This window comes from Asterias rubens, chromosome 20 (genome assembly GCF_902459465.1).
Source record: "Asterias rubens chromosome 20, eAstRub1.3, whole genome shotgun sequence".
NCBI classification, from domain to species: domain Eukaryota; kingdom Metazoa; phylum Echinodermata; class Asteroidea; order Forcipulatida; family Asteriidae; genus Asterias; species Asterias rubens.
Genome location: NC_047081.1, coordinates 6,882,553 through 6,900,548, shown reverse-complemented (window position 1 = coordinate 6,900,548; position 17,996 = coordinate 6,882,553). Strand labels below are relative to the sequence as shown.

At 38.7% G+C, this 17,996-nt stretch overlaps 1 protein-coding gene across 1 annotated transcript in view; it reads left to right on the top strand.

Annotated features, from left to right (window-relative positions):
- The window catches only part of LOC117303979 (uncharacterized protein DDB_G0284459-like), a 56,956-nt gene extending 41,891 nt beyond the window's left edge, over positions 1-15,065 (top strand). The window contains exon 2 of the mRNA XM_033788449.1: positions 11,892-15,065. Within this exon, the coding sequence (XP_033644340.1) occupies positions 11,892-14,428 (2,537 nt within the window). The 3' untranslated portion in view covers positions 14,429-15,065. The remainder of the gene's footprint in view (positions 1-11,891) is intronic.
- Positions 15,066-17,996: the final 2,931 nt, after the last annotated feature.

Genomic DNA, 17,996 nt, shown 5'->3' with positions numbered 1-17,996 from the left:
ACGCCATTTGTGACCCGCTACGTGAAAATGAGTCAGATGTCGCCCAATGCATTATTAAGTTATAGACAGTTTAATGTTGGGAAAAAAAAAAGATCTTTATTTGCATGCTTAACCTTGAGAACACTTACCTTTAGGCTATAAAGCTATGAATACAACAATTTTGTGATCATACCCTATGTCTAATTTGTATCCTTTCGTGCGCAATGGTAGGTTAAAACATCACTTCACTTGTAATTCGTTTTTTTCAGACAAAATTATGTATTGGCTAATTTCAAACGGAGTAACTCAGCAACGCGACTCTCCCCAAAGCTTAGACATATACCAAATTACTGCTGCTGGTGTGTTCTTTCCAGCCATGCATACAACTCAATTCTTAAAATTGTCAACATCTGACTCATTTTCACGTAGCGGGTCACATTCCTTGTAATGCGTGTATGGCAAAATATTTTCCCATACAATTATGCCATACAATGACATCATCATTGTCCAATGAAAACACTAGAAACGGTCTATGTGCGCTGACATTTTGCAATACACGCGTCTCACGCGTTGATAATTTTGCCAGACACGCGTATCACGCGGTATCGATATGCAGCGTCCACATACGACACAGAGGGTGGCCAAGCTCAGCGTTCTCCGGGTTCTATTTCTATGGGTCCAGTACACATTTTGAGCTACAAGAGCTATGGTCTTGCGAATCCCCCCCCCCCCATTTTTTTCTTTAAAATGTAAGAAGGGGTTTTCAATGCCTCATGCTGGTCAACAGATTTTTAACAAATACATAAGGGCCTATCTGTGAGTTACTCCACAAATTATGCCAATTGCCAAGGTTTCGAAAATTAATCCCACATGAATGGTTGTTTGAAAAATGTTTTTCAGAAAGCCTTTTCTTTGATCCTGAATTCATAAGAATAGAGCAAAATTTCGTGCTAACCAACTTAGTCCCATGCATCGCAAAATTATTAATGTATGAGAGTTTTCTCTAGTCACGTAATGTTGATAAACATTTTCTGCTGCCGCTGTCGCTTTCCCAACAAATATTCCCTCTGATCTTCCAGGAGACTGCGCTTCAAATATCTAAGCCCCAGCATGTGGTCTGGTTGTATTTGGCCAAATAAATAACAAAACATGTTTAGCGTGCTGTCTTTTTTTTAGAAAAGGAAGGAGGCGGTTCCCCCCACCCCCCTTCACACATTTGTATCCCTTTGGACATGCACAAGGCAGTCGCTAGCGACCACCAAAATCACTTTGACATCATAAACAGTCATAACTTAAAAACTACAACCCCCAAATATACTGCCCCCATTCGTTTGTTTTAAAGCGATTGTTGAGCTTTCGTTTGGTATGATGTTCAACAGGGGGTGCTTTTTTGGATAAAAACACGGTTTAACATGCTCTGTTTTGCTTCTTTTTTTTTTAACTAATCTGTGCACCAAAGGGTTATAGATTATCTGCTGGGCTTTTTTTAAATTTTTTTCTTTTCTTTTTTCGACCAAGATTGAATTTTTTTAAATTAATTTTATTTTATTTTATAAGAAGATAAAATGAAAGAAAAAGGGGAGGTGGACTCTAAAAAGGAAGCCGGCGGACACGCTAAACAAGTTTTCTTATTATTTGGTCTTACTGAAGGCTGGTACACGCTGCCCAACCCCACTCACCATTCACTCCTCTAACCTTGAACCTTCTTCTCAGCCTATAGAGAGAGAGACAATCATACCTTAGTCATCTGCCTTCAGCCAATGGATTGCGTGTCTCTTTGAGAGTTTTGCGATCGGCACAGCGGGGTAGCGAGAAATTATTGAATTCTACGCTTTTACTGCATCTCATTAATGACAGGTTGCCGTGGCGGTTGAGAGAACAAAGAAATTATCTGATACTAGTGTTGAGAATTATGATAGAGAACCAGACATCGCAGACGCAAATAAAATATTTTAGGTAAAGATTACAAATATTGCTTGAAAACCTACGCACAACATGTGGCAAAGCTGCTAACCCTCCCTGATTCTGCAGAAAGTTCCCTGAAAAATAAACCAATCTGTCCATGTTTTGATGAACAAATTTGAAAATCTCCCTGATTATGGAAATCTTTTCCCTATTATGTTGAATGTAATTCTAAATATCTCCGTGATTGTTGGACGAAATCTCCCTGATAGTAAGAAGCAAATGTTGGCAGCTCTGATGTGGCTTGAAATACATGTATTTTCCTTTAAAGGGTCTGTTTTTGGGTTTTTTTTTGGTCCAGAGATTTACATTTAACTTTCACAGTTTGAAGATAATGTTGGTAGAAAGCTTCCCTTAAAATATTACTTGTCGAGATGCTGTAGTTTTTGAGAAACGAGTAAAACCATTATTTTAGCATGTAAAACGTATTTACCAGTTACTTTGTGACATGGTTTTACTCATTTCTCAAAACCTATAGACCTCAGCAAGTAAAACTTGAAGGTGAGCTTTTTATGAACATGAACCCTATTATCATTATCTTCAAAACCAAGTAAGTTTATTGTCAATATGTGGACATTGTGTTTAAAAAAGTACCCAAATCCTTTAAAAGTTATCCTGGATCTAAGACTGCTTAAAATGTCAAGTTGTACAGCTTTTCTGTCTGAAAATAGAGTGAGACACTTTATCCCATAGAGCTATGCTTTATCCAACCTGTAACTTACACCAGTCATTGTATACGGGACCTCGCTTAGCAAGACAGCTCAGAAAGACCTAGCGATCACGTCTCGTTCCCCCTGATACGTAAGTGCAAGCTAGAACACCTCCCATCAATGGCTTTTCCACCCTTCAGTGTCTCCATAGAGTCTCTCTGTGTGATATGGCGGCAAAATAAACCTTCAGAAATTCATGTCCGTGGTAGAAACAGACAAAGGGCCTTATTTGAGTATAAGAAGAAAAACTCTTTTTGTGAAGCTGCTACGATTTCCGCTATTTTTAACTCGAGTTATTTTTTGCGTAGGTTGGATATTGGGTTACAGCGACAATTTCATGCACCGGGAATCTTTCTTTTGAAACTTTTTATTATTTTTTTTATAAAAAAGATATTGGTATTCCGTTGGGTGTTTTTGTAGAATATTTTCAGAGATGATTTTGTTACATGTATCAGCAGTTTATTAGTTTCAATAGGAAACTTGTATTTTGGAGCTTACAATTTACAATTTGACGCTAAGATGGAGTTGTGGAGAGACGAGCCTTGAGGAAGATATGAAGCCCCTTTCACACGAGGGCAATTTAACGAGGGTCCCATGCTAAATTGTAGTAAAACTGTAAAATTTTGACAAAATGTACATCATGTAAAAAGACAACAAAATGTTGTTCCTTGTAAAACCTTATCCAACATTTCTATACCAATTATGACATTGAATTATGTTCATAACATCGGTTTTTAGCCTTCGAGAAAGACTCTGCTAGGGTCGAAACGTCAGGCCATGAACTATTTTTTGCATTTATACTCTCGGTCCATTTGGTTGGTAAGTTGTTTGCAACAGCAAATTCTATTTTCTCAACATCAGTAAGAGTGATACAAATGTTCACACAGATTTGCACACAACACAGCGTACGTGGTATAAAGGTGGTCCTTTTTAAATAATTTGGTTGGAAATGCAATGGTTTTTGAGTAATGAGTTAAACAAATTGTGACTGGTATCCTGCTCATTTCTGCTCAGAGCCAAAAATCGCAAAGCAATATTTATTGATTGAGCAACTTTATGAAATGATAAGGCCCTGTAACTGGAGTCAGCTGGTGTGATAAATTCAAGTACTGGACAGATTACGTGCAACCTTGGGTCATGAAGGCAATAGAAAAATAACAATTGATACATCAAATTGTTGATATGGTTCACAATCTTTCAATAGGGTATTTTATTTTGAAGTGGTCAGACATATCCACACTGGCGGTTAAATTTGATTTCCTGTCGTGAATTGAACCTATTTAGTCAAAGAACCCTGGGTTTATAAAGCGTTGAATACACATTGAGTTTTAATCTAAAATGCGATCAATACATGATCAATAAGTAATAGTCTCGATGTCCTCCGATCGTTGGATTGATGAATAGATCATTACGTCCACCAAAACCATTACACTGTCGTTAAAGTGTGCACAGCTTAGATTGATTACTTACCATGGGGTTGTGAACTTTGGTGAGCTACAAGTTGCTTCTCACATGTTATCATAGAACAAAACTTGTTACACTTACTTAGCTGTTCCTATTTGTTGTGTCGTCATATTTTAGCCTTCGGGAAAAAAATCTGCTGAGGTCGAATCGTCAGGCCCTTGTTTTGCTGAACTTTTTATCTGAAAAACTTGCTTCAAAACTCAGAAGAATTGTTTTTGTACCATTTTATACTTATTTTGACCCAATATTGTCTTGGACTCGAGAGTTCTTTTCACACTACCCATACTGGTAAGTGTATGCCCCCCCCCCCCAAAAAAAAAAAAAAAAAAAAACTTAGATTAAGACAGTTTGAGGTTTGTTAATCCAGATAATTTTTAGCCCTGAAAAGTGTAGTCACTGTGAACGCACCCCTTAATCCTGGGTATCTCTGTGTTAAATTTTTGATCTGTGTAATTGGCGACCTGTGTGAAAAGTCTTCTACATGAATTAAAAGTGACCCGGAGATTCCTTTCACACCACACTATCTAATCCAAAGTTTATCCAGTTCCATACTACTCTAGCTTGTTGTGTTAATCCCAAGTCCTGTGTAGGACAGAGTTAAATTATCGGCTCATGCAAACTGAACTCAAGTCCACTATTTAACTCAAGAGTCCACTTAATCTGGAGAATCTCTGTGTTTAATTTTTCCTTTACCACAGATGTTCTCTAGATCGGTGTGAAAGAAGCTTATGGTTACTTATGTTTATTTGACTCAATTTATCGGCTCACGCAACCTGAACTCGAGTCCATTATTTAACTCAAGAGTCATTCTTTTTTACTTTGACACACTCACTTCACATCAAGTTTCACTCAAGACTCGTGTCCATGACTGAACTTTCACAAACTTTCTGTATGAGCATTTCCTTTTTTTCAAGAGGTTTAAATGTGAAGAAACTGGACTCTATTGGTGATTGTCACAGTTGGTGTATCTCAACATATGCATAAAATAGTAAAACCTGTGAAAATTTGAGCTAAATCGGTCATCGAAGTTGCGAGATAATAATGAAAGAAAAAAATACCCTTCTCATACGAAGTTGTGTGCTTTCAGATGCTTGATTTCGAGACCTCAAATTCTAAATCTGAGGTCTCTAAATCAAATTCGTGGAAAATTACTTCTTTCTTGAAAACTGTATTACTTACAGGGAACCGTTTCTCACAATGTTTTATACTACCAACCTCTCCCCATTACTCGTTTCCAGATGAGGTTTTATGATAATAATTATTTTGCGTAATTACCAATAGTGTCCACTGCCTTTAACTCAAGAGTCACTCTTTTTTACTTTGACACATAGGCTTCACATCAAGTTTCACTCAAGACTCGTGTCTATGACTGAGCTCTCACAAACTTTCTGTATGAGCATTTCCTTTTTTTCAAGAGGTCTAAAAGTTTAAACATGTTTTATTGTCCGAGGGTAGCTGATACCAATCTCTGTGATATCTGGCACCCCTTTGTCACCTGTCCTATATACTTCTAGGTTAGGCCAAATAACAAAAAATACCAGTTGATCGTCCGGATTTTTCAAAAAAGAGGAGGATGAGGGCCTTACTATTTACTATTTACTATTTTTTTTCAAGATGGCCGCTAAGTATTTCAAACAAACAGGCCACCAATTCTTCAGTTTGAATCAACCGCAAACTTATGTATACCTATTAGTTGCATGAGGACCTGTGTTAACACTAAACACTAACAGGGTCGGATGTAACACTAAAAAGATTTGCTGGTAGGCATCCACTAATAATGTTTTATTAAACAGACGGTTACAAGTCTTCGAGAGCATCAAGTTAGATTCGGGAAAAGCTCCTTTTTTTTTCTTTTCTTTTTTTTTTCTTTTTTTTTTTTTCAAAATCGAAAAATAGTAAATAGTAAAAAAAAGATGCGGCCCCAAAAAAGGATGCGGGCGGGGACGATCAACTGATATTTTTTTTTATTTGGTCTTATAAACCTTGACATACATATGTCAGAACTTTTTGAGTTGGAGTCAGTTTAAATAACCTATTTTTTTACACATGATACCCCACGTACCGGTTCATCTACGCACATAAATGCTTTTTGTAAGAAGTGCGCTGAAGCAGAAAAGATTGAGAAATCATTGAATTCATTAAAAATTCATGTTGTCTGGACAAGAATTAGCCATCCTTTCTTACCCGGCCACTAATCCAATTTATGTTGTGCTATCGCCGGAAAAACATGCCGGCGGCAATCCAAAACTGGGAAAAAAGGACAAAATATTGAGGTATTGTTAGGAATCTTTTTAGTGGAAATTGACAAGCTTTTACCTTACAATGTGCTTTGCTTTTCAGCGTTTGGTTTTTACCAGGTCAGAATTTTTGGTGGAACATTATTCATGACCTGGTTTTAGCGCACTCTGCTTTCAGATTAAAAAGTGATAGTACCCACATAAGCCTTGGAAATGCTTCCATTGTGAAGGGATTAGTCGAGGGATTAACACTTTAGCAATGGTGTGGTTTACTTACTTGATCTTTATATATATCCAAGCATGGACAGTAGGTAGCCAAGTGGAAATATTATTGTCCAACTTGTCATTCTCATTATTCATGGAACATGTATTACTTCAATTCCTTAAAGAGGATTTTGTTTGCCTTGAAAACTGATACCTGTCCAATATTTCGCCTCCTGAGGCGCCCCCCCCCCCCCCCCTGTAATAAATTAGTGCAGGTCTTATTTTTGTTGGAGTTTTTTTGGTATGAGAAGTTGTATAATTGATTTGACGTAAGAAACAACCCATATTCAGGGCTCAAATTTGGGGGGACATCCCCAAGACAACAGGGGCTTGTAGGTCAAAACTGATGCTGAACATGAAATTGTTTCACATGACCAGAAACCAAACGTCAAAGTTTTCTTTGATGTGTGAAAATCATGGGGATCTTAGAGAAGTACCAGAATCAAAACGTCATAGTTTTCTTTGATGTGTGAAAATCATGGGGGATCTTCACAGAAGTACCACAATGAAAACGTCAAAGTTTTCTTTGATGTGTGAACATCATGTGGGATCTTCACAGAAGTACCAGAATGAAAACGTCAAAGTTTTCTTTGATGTGTGAACATCATGGGGGATCTTCACAGAAGTACCAGAATCCAAAACGTCAAATGTTTCTTTGATGTGTGAACATCATGGGGGATCTTCACAGAAGTATTTAGACTTTTGGTTGACATTGGTTGTATTCATCAAAATAATACCCATGAAAACGAAGGGAGTTTAAACTGTGCATCCAGTCATCTGCGGTCTAGGGTTATGCAAGGCGCTCTCTCTCTAGTGTCTGCGGGCAAGCTGGGTTAGTTAATCAACGGTCCTCTAACTCTAAATGATTCAAATAAATCCAGCAGCATATAACCCACAATCTTCATCCAGTGTGAACACTGCTTTAGTTGATTTGAGCCGTTACTTCATGGTAACTGCTTCTTGTATGAATGACAATTTGTTTTCTCTAACCATTGATGAGAACCGTCTATTAAGACAGTGTGCCAAGCAGCTGAGAATGCTTCTTGAGGAGATTGCCAGTCTCTTAATCAACGCCTTAAAGGCACTGAACACACCTTTGGTAATTGTCAAAGACCAGTATTCTCACTTGTTGTATCCCAACATCAGATAACATAACAAATCTGTGAAAACTTGGGCTCAATTGGTCATTGAAGTTGCAAGAGAATAGTGAAAGTAACACCCGAGTTGCACATATCTGTGTGATTTCAGATGCCTCAGAAAGGCCTCAGGCCCTGAAGGATTTCTAAGCTTCAAATATCTTAGTGGAAAATTTCCTTTTTCTCAATAACTATGTTACTTCAGAGGGGGTCGTTTCTAACAATGTTTTTTTTTACTATCAGCAGCTCCACTGCTCGTTACGAAGTAAGTTTTCACACTAACAATTATGTTGAGTAATTACCAATAGTGTCCAGTGCCTTTAACAAAGGCTTCTTCATTTCCTCATATGGGGTTGACTTGAGTCATAACAGGAGCACTGAGAATGGTTTTGTGATTCAGGAGTCTCAGTGAAGAAAAGATGTTCACTGAAACGATTTTCTTAGAACCCCCTACCAGGACTTCCTTCTTTATTCTTCCGAGAAGAGATTGTCAAAGGATTATCCATGAAGCAATAGCCATTGTAATTTGGTGACTCTGGGGTGGGGGGGGGGTGTAGTAATCAATCAAGGAGAGGTCCTCTGGATCCACTACAAGAACTCACTTCATAGCAGTGAAGTTAATAAGGAAAAGTCCCATTGATCCAGTAAGAAAGTAGTAGTCCTGGCTGATTTCCTTTCTTAAAGGCAGTGGACACTCTTGGTAATTGTCAAAGACTAGCCTTCACAGTTGGTGTATCTCAACATGTGCATAAAACCAGAAACAAACTTGTGAAAATTTGAGCTTAATCGGTCATCAAACTTGCAAGATAACAATAAAAGAAAAGAAAAAAAACCTTGTCACATGAAGTTGTGTGCGTTTAGATGCTTGATTTCGAGACCTCAAGTTCTAAATCTGAGGTCTCGAAATCAAATTCGTGGAAAATTACTTCTTTCTCGAAAACTATGGCACTTCAGAGGGAGCCGTTTCTCACAATGTTTTATACTATCAACCTCTCCCCATTACTTGTTACCAAATGATGCTTTATGCTAATTACTATTTTGAGTAATTACCAATATGTGTCCACTGCCTTATAAGCCAGGGCAGTAAGTTCTTTTCAGAACTGTATTAAGTAGTCTCCTGAAGTCTGAAATCTACTTTGTCGTCGGTCGCAGTAGAATAAGTAACAAGAAGTTCTCGAAGAAAAATCTACACAGCCAGGTTTATATAATAAACACGGTGTAACTGCAGATCGAATATACATGGAGTAGTTTGTCAAAAGAGAAAGAACTTATTCTAAAAAAAAAATGAAACCCAAGCAGTCAACATGTCTGCATGTAGAAAGAAACGTCTGGCTTTAAAGTTTGTCTCTTCCAAGCCCCTTTTATTTCCACAATCCTGTCATTTTGTTTTGGGGAGCGTTGTACTATCCTGCTCGGCTTTGAGCGTTGTGTTTCTCAACCTTCGAATGACCCTCACATCTCACCTGAAGGGATCTAGAAACTAGAAACGACTGCCAGATTATCTTTGCGTTATTGATTTTGTAAGGAGTGTTCAACAAGGGTAGCAGCCACATTGCTATAGCCTTTCAACCTACTTTTCAAACACACATATCTTTTTTTCTTTGCTTTGTGATATTTGTCCCTGTGGCGTTTTACAAAACACGACAAAGAGAAATCACGCACGACTGACTCTAGGCTTCAAGGTGTTACTTTTCTCATTTGGGTCTGATTGTGTGGCGTTTTACTCTGAGCACACTTATCCAATTGAACTTGGAAACATTTGTGTACCATTTATGATTGTAAAACGTCAAGAATATATGGGACAGGCATTTCTCAAGTATTCAGTTTGCTGCAAATGTCACAAGATTGTTCTGGCAGGTTGTTGTTGCACTTAAAGACTACCCAATTGAGGCATGCAATTTTTCCTGATTTCCAATTTGTTTAACCTCAGAAAAATCAGAAAAATTGTGATTAAAATAGCCTGAAAAGTATATTTAATTCTTCACCGTGCGTATATGGGTCAGCCCTTGTAATCAGCCAAATGATCCTACTTTTTTTAAGGTCCAAATATCATGCCTGCTTATTACATAACCAAAAACAGGTAACCTTTTATATAGCATCAACTCAGGCCTGATGCTTCACGGAGGCAACGGAGGCAATTGCCTCCGTTGCCCCTTGTCATTGCCTTGGTGCCCTTGAAATGCTCCAGTGGAAATTTACAATTTCCTCATAGGGTGCCCTTTTCCAGAGAGAAATTGCCTTGGTGCCCTTGCCCTTTCAAAAACGAAGCATACAGCCCTGTCAACTACGTCATCGTTAAGGAATAGTTCATACAGTTATTTTTTGTGTTATAGAGTCTAGTGAGAGAATTAGAATTTATAGCTGTTGCAAACTGCTTACTCAAAAATACCAACCACAAGGACCTGTGCGGTGCAAACAAATAGTTAATGGTCTAGGCCCAACTTCATAGAGATGCTAAGCACAAAAAAATGCTTAGCATGAAATTTCTTCTTCCTTGATAAAAACAGGATTACCAACCAAATTTACCAACCAAATTTCCACGTGATTTTCAAGATAAGCAAACAACGGCTGAATACCAGTAACAAGCAATATGCAACAAATGGATGTTTGGTTGGTAATCCTGTTTTTATCAAGGAAGAAATTTAACGCTAAGCAATTTGTTTGTGCTAGCAGCTTTAGGAAATTGGGCTCTGGCGTTTTGACTCTAGCAGAGTCTTTCTTTGACCCAATGGAAAAGACTTTGCTAGGGTTGAAATGTCAGATCATTAACTATGCGTTACTTTTGGTCTGAAAATCTACCACTACCTCCCTTGTTTTATGTGTCAGAGTAAATTCATTAAGATTATCTGTGTTGCTTGTGAAGTGGTGAGGAAATTTGAGGAGGGTTTGTACTTCTTCTGATCAGGGTCCAATTGCATCGAACTGCCTAAGCACACAAAATGGCTAAGCACAACAATTATTGCTTTGCGGGATAAGGTTACCAGCCAAAATAACATGTACTATGTGTGACTGGTAACCCTGATTAATTTTGCTAGGCAGAAATGTTGTTAAGCAGAATTGTCCACTGCTGAAGGAGCTCTATGCAAGATCGGCCCAAGGAATATCTAGCTTGTGGGGGGGGGGGGATAGTTACTGAAACCCATCTAGAGCATTACCCATTCAAAGATTTACCCATTTACCTCAACCATCACAATAAGTACCTGTAGACCCCTTTGTTACTTTCAATAGCACCATTGTGTACCGCAGAGCCTTGTTTACAAGTAGTCTATGGATATAGGCAGAAGTGCTTGTAACATGAATAAAGCACCTAGTCTTTCATTCCAGCCGTTTGCTTGGGTGCTTTGTGTACGGTTTGTTTTGCCTTGAGGGCAGTATTGCTTCTCTTGTGGAAGAGATGTAAAAACACTGTTTGATTTCTTCGGTTAATTAGTATGATTTGACGCATTGCTTTTCAGTTATCATAATAAGCTCAGTTGAAAGAAAACTTTTTATTTTTTTTATCTAACAACTGGTAAAGACAAACTAAATTGAGAATGAAGAAGCTCTTTTATATTTAAAAAATATAATACACATTGATATCTAGAAGACAATCGTAAAAAATAGCCTCTGAGAGATTAAAACAAGGACGGTTGTAGTAGCATTAAAAGGCTAACTAATTTAAAACAAACCTGTGATTTGGTAGCAGCAACTACTTCAGATGCAGAGTAGTTGCAAACGGTAGTTGTTGCTATGAAAGCTTATATTAAGCAGTTAATGAATTTTTAGTCTGTCGGTGCTATTACAATCTTCCTTGTTTGATAATAATAAACCACAAGGGAAACTGACTGGGTATATTTTTGAATGATTATGGGGGTTGAACAATTCTTTGTTTTCAACCATCCCCCCCCCCCCTAAAAAAAAAAATTGTTTGTCTTTTCTGTTTTCTTTTGTCTGTCCTGCGGAGTCATAGATCTCTTACCTGTTCTCTTTGTTTTTAAATTTCTGTTCAAATCTGATGTGAATAAATGAATCCCCCTTTTCTGACACTCAAAGGTGAAAGCTAGGTGAAAGATAGTTGATTTTTTTTTATTTCTTTGGTTTTGTAGATGTATTTTTGATAACTTATAATAATTTGATGTCTTCCATCTCTGTCTTTACAGGTGACATCAGTGGCGTCGAGATGGCCCCAATCCAGCAGCATCAATTCATCCCTCTCACCGAAGTACTCTGCCTCATCATCTCAGAGATGAACAAACGCAAACTGATGGCAACTCAAGACACCATCCGAGACAAACTGGCCGAGTGCTACTCCAAGATGCCGGTCCCCAATCCGGAAATCATCCACAAGTCTCTCAGCCACCTCATGACCGAGGAGAAGATCGAGCAAAAAGGGAAGGGATACATGATCATTGGTTTGGATAAGCTACCCCCGGACAGCCCTTCTGGGGATGAGGTTGAAACCCCTGTTGTCAAACCGAAGACGAAGCAACCTGATGACAGGGTGTACCTGATGTTTAAAGACGGTGCTTTGACCAAGCATACCCTACCAACGTTTCTGGTGGACAAGAGCACACAGACTGCCCGATCGAGAAGTGATTCAGCCTCGCCGAGACCCGTCTCTTACCCAGCCAATGTTAACATGAATACCATCTACGAGAAAAGTAATACCATTGGAACGAGTAGTCCTTCTAAGCAACGGACGATGGATGTCCAAGCGAGTCCTCTGCAGCGAAGTCTCTCCATGCGAGAGAGGCGGAGTCCATCCAAGAGAAACAACTTCGATCGGACGAGCTCTATGAGAGCCAAATCCAACGAGATGGAGAATGGATATTTCACGTCAGACTCTGAAGCGAAGCCGTCCTGTTTCGGTAAGCTCCTTGGGAAGTCGGCGAAGAAGAAAGCTATCGCTCAGGACAACACCAAACACCAGACCTTCTCAGCGCAGTTTCCGCCCTCAGACATCCATGATCCTTTCTTCAACTACAATCATTGGCTCGGGAAATCTCCACAGAAAGTTGCTCTTAACTCGGTCTCGACCTCCAGTCCCAAGAGTAGCTCAAAGGAGAAATCGAAGACGGCAGCCGAGGGCGGCACTCCTGCCAAGGGCATGGGGACCACAACTGCTAAGAAAGAGGGCTCAAGAAAATCCCTCCCGAAGGATTTCGGTTCTGTTAAGGATGTGAACCATTACAAACTCGAACATGGCCGGTTAACTCAAACGGCCAAAATACTGCAGCAGAAATACCACGATAATGCCCAGGAGTCCATGCCTGAATCCGAGCAGGAGTTCTTGAAACCAACACAGCTGTACGACGAGAAACACCGTACCAAAGTCATTGCCCAACAGGCACAGCCAGTTAAGTCATCAAAGAAGGCAGACAAGATGAAGCATTACTTCTCATCAATTCAGAACAATAAACCCCAACAGATGCAGCCATTTGAAGGCATCAGTACTGACGATCAAAACGACTCGGAGGTTGAACTGCTGAGACGGAACGAGATTGCCGCAGAAAAACGGAAACAGAAACTGGAACAACTGAAGGAGCGGCGACAGGCTCGCATCTTCACTGCCCATAAAGCCATGAGAGAATCGGAGATGGTTGATCCAATGGATTACCCTCCTGCTGGAATGGAACTTCCCGCATCGCACACAAAAAACGGTACCCAGGGTAATCCCAAAGAGGATATGCTCACCCCCGAGCCAATGAGGCGGCAAGTCGCTGCGAAGAAGACCGAGGTGAAACGTACCGGACCTCCAAGCGGTCTGTACCCTGAAGCTTTACAAACACCAAAGAATTACAATGGATACGCAAACCGACAACCCGAACCACAGAACACTTATTCAAACTACAACGAACATACTGAGCATGAGCAGTACTACCACGATGAAGAGATTGATAACTATATGCGGCAAGAACAGAGTAAGAAATCATCCCAGGATGACGACGATATGCAAGATCCCATGTGTTCGCCCCAAAGGGATACCAACGTTTTCACTGCATATCCACAGCATTCGGTTACCAGTGAACGCCGAGAGGGATCAAGCCAGATAACGATGGCCGTCAACCCACGTCCGACCTCGCAACACTTTGATTACATGGATAACGAGCGACCTCCACCCCCTCCTCCGATTAGATTTCATTCCCAAGCAGATCGCAGCCCCGGTCACCAACCTCCCATACACAGCGTCCATCCCTCACAGATCGTCATTCAGAATTCGACGGGTCATCCCGAATACCCGAACAAACTACCAATCCATCAGCGAGTTGAGAGCCTTTCGAGCTCTACGGGTGACAGCGGGTTCAACTCCCCACGTTCTTCCCTTGCTCAGAGTCATAATAATAACTCCCCGATTGATCACGTCTACGACCCACTTCAACATCGCCATAACGGCACGACGGGCATCCCCGTCCTAATCAAACCCATTCCTCGACGGACCCTAGATGATGTTGTCGATAACCAAGACAGAGATTTTGACGGTAATCGAATGATTAAATCAACATCCAACCCGGCCTGTCTCCACTCGACGATCGTCAAGCAATCTAGTAATTCCGATATTTCAGTAAAGAGAAAGTTTAAAAGCTCGGATACGGTGGATGCAAACTCAGACACGTCGGAAAAAACGGCTTACAGCTCGAGAAGTCGAAAGTCCAAACTGGATCGACCCCGCAGCTTTGAAGTTATTGGAACTGTGTAAAGTTAAAGGGATTGTTGAGAATTGAAGTTTCAAATCTGTAGATATTGTTTTAGGAACGAGCACGAATCATCAAATGATTCAGTTAGCTGTAATAAACTTTCTCATCTTTCTCTTTAAAATCTTCTAACTCTCACCCTGTAGTTGTTGTAGACAAAAATCACTTTCTATTTTTGAAATAGCTAATAATAAAATTACTCTTGGAAGTTAAACATGTTTAAAGTTAGGGTCATGGTTTGATAAAAACTCAAAAGATATTGACCATAAAAACTTACTATGCGAGAAGCACTGACAGCAGTTGAGAGTATAAACTATTTTGAGAAAGAATTCCATTTGAATTGATATGAAAATATTTGAAGGCATTTTAATTTGAGAAACGATTCCGGCATGAAATGGTTTCTCAGATTTCTGAGGGTTGTTCTGCGTTCGCAAATGCTGCGGCCAAAGATTCGGTTGGTACCCGCTCTCACCTCGCGATACATGCATGGATTCAGCATTCAAGTATTTTTTGCTGTTTTCTCAAAAAGTATAGACACTGTATTCAAGTGAAACTTTCAGACTTTTACTGTATATTTTTATATTAATTGTCCTACAAATCAGCATTATGTTTACAAAAACCAATTTATGACCCAATAAAACATACCTGTGAAAATTTCATTTCAAAAGGTAGTCCCCCCTTTTTTTTTTAGATAAAGCTGAAGCGATTATGTTCATGCAGGAGGAATTCTCCGCAATTGAAACACACATTCTGAGAATCTGTCAGTAACGTTTTGCACATTCAACTTTGAGGCATACAAACTGATATCTTTTGACATAATCACATTACTTCAAAGTGAACTGTTTCTCAAAATGCTTTATACTATTGGAAAGCTGTTGTGCTGCTTTTCACCAAGTTTTTATTGGCATTAATTTTAAGAGTGATTACCAAAGTTATATCTCCATTCAGGGTGTGTTAAAAGCCACTCCTCTCTTATTGATCCAGAGTGATATAGTCTGCTACGGTAACCAGTGCACATATTTCCAGTACCAGGAAAGATTGGAATGTCTGCATTTACACAACGATTGAACAGTACTTACCAAAGTTTGATCAAAGCAAACATTTTTATGTAAAGTCATTCTATCCTAGCAAGATAAGCAAATGGTTCTAAGGGGAAATTAGTAAGAAGCTTTTGACTGCAGGGTCTAATTTCATAGAGCTAGCCATTTTTTAACTTAACTTAGCAGAAGTGAGCAGGATACCATTCACAAATTGTACATGTGACATGGAAGTTTGGCTGGTACCCTTATTCTGGTTAGCAATATTTTTTATTGTGCTTAGCTACTTTTTGCTACTTAAAATTGGGCGCCAATGGCCCATGTTGCCCCTGGTCTTGTCCTTGGTGCCCCTTCAAAACTCTTCTCACAGGCTTGAACATTTTGTAATGAAAGTGCCCCCCTTGCAAAATGAAAATGGCCTAACCCTCTCAAAGATGCACTTTCTGGCATTCACACTATTAAGAATGAATGCGTAGATCTCAAATTAAAGCTACGGCAGCTACTGAAGTAGCTTTAATTTGCCTGAGACAAATACATGTTTAACACAACCTTTGCATACTTATTTGCATACTTAACGTGCATTTCTAATGTGTAAATCTACATCTATAATGTCTTATTTCAAACATGTTCTCGTAACAATTTGGGAACGAGTAAAGAAAAGGTTTAGCTTTCTACCAAAGTCGTTTTTCCTTCTTGTAGAGTAGGAGTTGACCCCATTTATAGATTTAATTGTAATTAAAAGTTGCTGTTCAAAGACATTATTTCTTATGAGACAGCGTTCAATTGTAAATTTCAAAAACAAAATGACACAAAGATTAATTTATCATTATTTGTCCTCACTTGAAAAATATGTCAATAGGGTTTGTAGATATTTTAAATATGAAAAACAATAACAAGGACTGGAATGTAACGTTGTAACATTATTAGTAGTGTAGTTTATTGTTAAATATTGGTGATATTGACTATTTAGTACTCTTTGTACTGTGTAAAAAAAATTGTAAGAAACTTGAAAAACTTTGTAAAATTTCTAGAGGAATAACGTGTCTTGCTGTGGTCTTTTGGGGGGTCTTTTTCAGGATTTATCCATTTTAATTGTCCATCTCAATTTAAGTGTCAAGAAAACTGGATTTCTGTCACTTGAATTTGTATAAGTCAAATATTACCAGGGCCCCATCTTCACAAAGCATGTGAGCACAAAAACTTGGTGAGCACAGAAAAGTATCGCTTAGCAGAAGTCGGTTACCAGCCAAAATGACTTAAAGTTTACATTGTTGTGGCTGGTGCCCCACTAAAATTTTGCTTAGCAAAGATAATTTGTCAAGCAGTATGTTCTGCTAAAGAGCTTTATGAAATTGGGCCATGTAAGCTTGGAAATGATGTGTTGTGGGGAAAAATCTGCTTGCTTCAAAGGCTTTCCATGTTTTAAAAAAAACTCACCTTTTTAAAATTAAGTTGTGAAAGAGCGTCTTTAAAAAGAATTTTGTGAAACAAGTAACAGTCTTCAGTAACAAGGAATGTTAAACACTGTTGTAGCATCATGTTCGCACTTTGTAAATAAATGCAAAAGAATTGTTAAATAATTATGTGTTGTGATGAAAACAGAATGCTAAATCCATAGATGTAATAGGTATAGCTGTAATTAAATGTAAAACTAAATGTAATTTAATTGTAGATTCGACATTTGTATTTACTTGACGAGTTGCACTAATTAGCTGTGTACATATTTCTTAAAAATTTTAAAGTTGCTACTTATGTCTGAAAGTACGTTCTATGGTTAGGGGCACTGGAAACTATTGGTTATTACTCAAAAGAATTGTTAGCATAAAACCTTTCTTGGTGAAAAGCAATGAAGAGCTGTTGATAGTATAAAACATGATGAGAAACAGCTCCCTCTGAAAGTAAGTAGTTTTTGAAAAAGAAATAACTTTTCACTTAAATACTGGTAAAACCTACGGCATGAAGACTTTTATTAGGCACCTGTAAAGCACATGAAATTATGACACAAGGGTGTTGTTTCTTCCATCTTGCGACTTTCATGACCAATGGGAGACTTTCTGGGACGATAGAGGGCAGCAGACTTACCGGGTAAATCCATTGTTCTCAGAACTATGCGCATGTTCAGAACTACGTAAACAATGGAAATTTACCCGGTATGTCTGCTGCCGCCTAGCGTTGGAAAGTCTCCTATTGAAGGAAAATTTCCACAGATTTTTTATTTAATGCATATATTGGGATACAACAACTGGTTTTTGACAATTACCAAAGGTTTCGCACAATGTTTTGCAATACTATCAACAGCTCTCATTGATTGTTACCGATTAAGCTTTTGATGCTAACAATTCGTTTCAGTAATAACCAATAGTGTCCAGTGTCTTTAAGCTAAAGTTGATAAATGTCATCCGTTGACCATGTTGCATTTGAATCATTTACTGAACATATACATGTACACCTTTATCAGGCTCCAACCATCAACAATTTGTCTTGCTTCTTGTCTGCAAAACAAGTAGATACAGTGACAGTTCATTGATATTTTAAA